This window comes from Gastrolobium bilobum, unplaced genomic scaffold (genome assembly GCF_033153095.1).
Source record: "Gastrolobium bilobum isolate Gb01-03AN ecotype WA unplaced genomic scaffold, APGP_CSIRO_Gbil_v1 utg10499, whole genome shotgun sequence".
In the NCBI taxonomy this organism is placed as follows: domain Eukaryota; kingdom Viridiplantae; phylum Streptophyta; class Magnoliopsida; order Fabales; family Fabaceae; genus Gastrolobium; species Gastrolobium bilobum.
Window position 1 is genome coordinate 72,735 of NW_026897582.1, and position 2,826 is coordinate 75,560.

The 2,826-nt window shown below is 36.3% G+C and overlaps 1 protein-coding gene across 1 annotated transcript; it reads left to right on the forward strand.

Annotated features, from left to right (window-relative positions):
* Positions 1–1,035: 1,035 nt before the first annotated feature.
* Positions 1,036–2,181, forward strand: LOC133308281 (protein PAL OF QUIRKY-like). The gene is made up of 2 exons (XM_061508889.1): positions 1,036–1,449; positions 1,548–2,181. The coding sequence occupies exons 1-2, from the start codon at positions 1,296–1,298 to the stop codon at positions 2,000–2,002; spliced, it is 609 nt and encodes a 202-aa protein (XP_061364873.1). The 5' UTR covers positions 1,036–1,295; the 3' UTR covers positions 2,003–2,181.
* The last annotated feature ends 645 nt before the right edge of the window (positions 2,182–2,826 follow it).

A 2,826-nucleotide genomic window follows, 5' to 3' on the forward strand; every position in this document is an offset into this window, starting at 1 on the left:
GGTCAATCAATTGACGAGATAAGATTTTCAAGAATTACACGATTTACATATGTTTATAATTTTTCTGTTATTATAAACTTGAATATTGGTATAATCAATTTTAACTCAATAATCAAGTACCCAAATGAAAAAAGAAAAGAAAAAAGGAGTGATCGGATTCCATGCCGAGATAATGCAATCCGAAAACTGGAAGCATTTCATTCGCTCACACTTTCGTCAGGCGCAATGGTGTCAAATTAGATCCCCATTTGAAGACGTAAACCGAACCCGCGACAAACACTGCCTCTAAAATTCAATATTAAAATTTGTCTGGTAACGAAAATAACCGGAATTAGAGGATCCTTTCTGGAGTATTGTTATTAGTTAAATTATAGAGAAGAAACGAAAAAAGAAAATTGACTGGCCAAGTGGTCATGGTCATTAATATATGGCAAAATCAAAAGGTATTAATTTTTCTTTAAATAATTTTAAAAAATGTAATAAAAAAGTGTTAAGGGTGTATTTGGTACCGGAGAAATTTTTTTGTGACCGGGAATCATGATTAATGGGAATTCAGTAGAAATTGAGTTTACTTGGAATCTTACGAAAGAGGTGTTTGGTTCGCCAAAATATTACCGGGAATATTGGGTAAAAATTACTGATTCCATATTTGATTTAGAACGAAATATGAGGTTATTTTACAAAAATAACCCCAAACTATTTTTACTTTTGTAATTGATAGATTGAGTCTAGATTTTTATGTGTATTGGGGTATTTTTGTCTCAAAATTTATTGTTGTGCTTTCCTTTTGCTTGATATTCTGATTGGTATTCTGAATTACCATATTATTTTTGGTAATCTGAATAGTGACTTTTCTTTATAAATCAAATTACCGGTAATCCTTGGATATCCGGGAATCGTAATTTATTCGTTTTACCAAACATGATAATTACATTTACCAAAGAAAGATTACCGGTAATCCTCCCCAAAAACTTGAAAGAATCACCCCCTAAGTGTTTCCTTGAGGAAAGATCATCGACAAACAAAACCTTAATAATAAAAGCAAAACAAGGCACCTTTCATTAGTTTGCTTGTATGAAAGTGAAAAGTAAAGAACATACGACAGGAGATAGCGTGTGCCGTGTGGTGTGGGTCTTTATCTACCGTGTCGTAGGCCTACACTTCCTATAAATACCCCTGAAACTCAGGAACGAGAGTTTTCAAGCACTAACACTTCCAACACCTCTTCCTTCCTTCTTCCTCTCTTCTCTTCAACGGAACTGCTAACTAATTAACTAAACCGCGAGAGTGCCAGCATGGAATCCAAACCCACACTTTGTAACAGTACTACAGTTAAGTTCCTCTGTAGCTACGGCGGCAAGATCCTCCCTCGCCTCACCGACGGCAAGCTGCGCTACTCCGGCGGCCACACCAGAGTCCTCGCTCTCCATCCTTCCATTTCTTTCTCAGGTTCGTTTCCGATTCGCTTGTTCATTCAATTTCACCTTCGTCTTCCTTAATTTGGTTGATTTATTCGAGATCGTCGTGCGTATGATTGCGTTTTGCAGAGTTGATGGTGAAGCTTGGCGAGTTGTGTGGTTCGTCGGTCACACTGCGGTGTCCATTGCCGAACGGTGACTTGGAAACCTTGATTTCGATCACCAGCGACGAAGATCTTGCCAATATAATCGAGGAATATGATCGAGCTTCTTCATCGTTAGCTCATCCGTTGAAGATCAGAGTCATTCTTTCGCCGATCAAATCTCTCAAGAAATTATCACCTTCTCCGTCTTCTTCTTCCAGCGCCACTCACTCTCCTTCCGGTTCGTCTCACGCCTCCGTCGAATCCCCGCCGTATTCGATGGCGCATCGGTTTATCCGCCAAAATTGTTCGCCGGCGCCGGTTGGATATCCAATCGGTGTCCCTAACGGGGCGGTGAAAGGTTGTTGGTACACGGAGCACTTCAACGGAAGCCCTAGATTCCTTAATGGTGGGGCTCACTGCAATAATTACTGCCACTGATGTAAAGTGGATAAATCAGAAATACCAAATACGCAATAGTTGATGAGTTGATGACCCATAGAAAGTAAAAACATAAAAACAAAAAAAAAAAAAAAAAAAAGTTTAGTGAGCTATGAAATACGATTATATACATAAATATATGATCTTGGATACATTTTAAATTGAGCTTGAGCTTGAAATTGTTGGTGGTGGTACTGGTAGCTGTTTGGATTTCCATTTTGTTCACTGTTCCGTTTTAACGCTGCTAATATAGACAAATCGGCGACGCTTCCTATATATGCCGCTTTATGTGGTTCTGATGATGCCACAATTTCAGAAGAAAGTAAAAATCCACAATAATAATAATAATGATAATGATATTATAGTCGGGCTTCCGGATATAAATTCAAGTTTCATGTGACGGATGACGCCTGTTGGCTCGATTAACGTTTGACAGGTATTTTGTGGTCCAATTATTCTTATCCTTGTTGATTTGTATTGTGATGCTATTAGAGTCTCTTTGGAAGAGATTTTTTTTCTTTAAAAGTTATTTTTATTAAGAAAAAAAGTATTTTTTGAAAAAAGTCCGTTTGAATGTCTGCTTTTGAAAAAAGTCTGTTTGAATGTCTTCTTTTAAAAAAAATAGAAGTCATAAAAAAAAGTCAAAAATTTACTTTTTTCAAAAATTAAAAATTTTAACTTTTAAAAAAAGCAGAAGTCAAAATTTTTTAAAAAGGACTTTTTTAAAAAATCAATACAAACGCACCTTTAGGGGTCGTTTGTATTGACTTTTGAAGAAAGTCTTTTTTTATCACTTCCTTATTTTAAAAGTACTTTCTATAAAA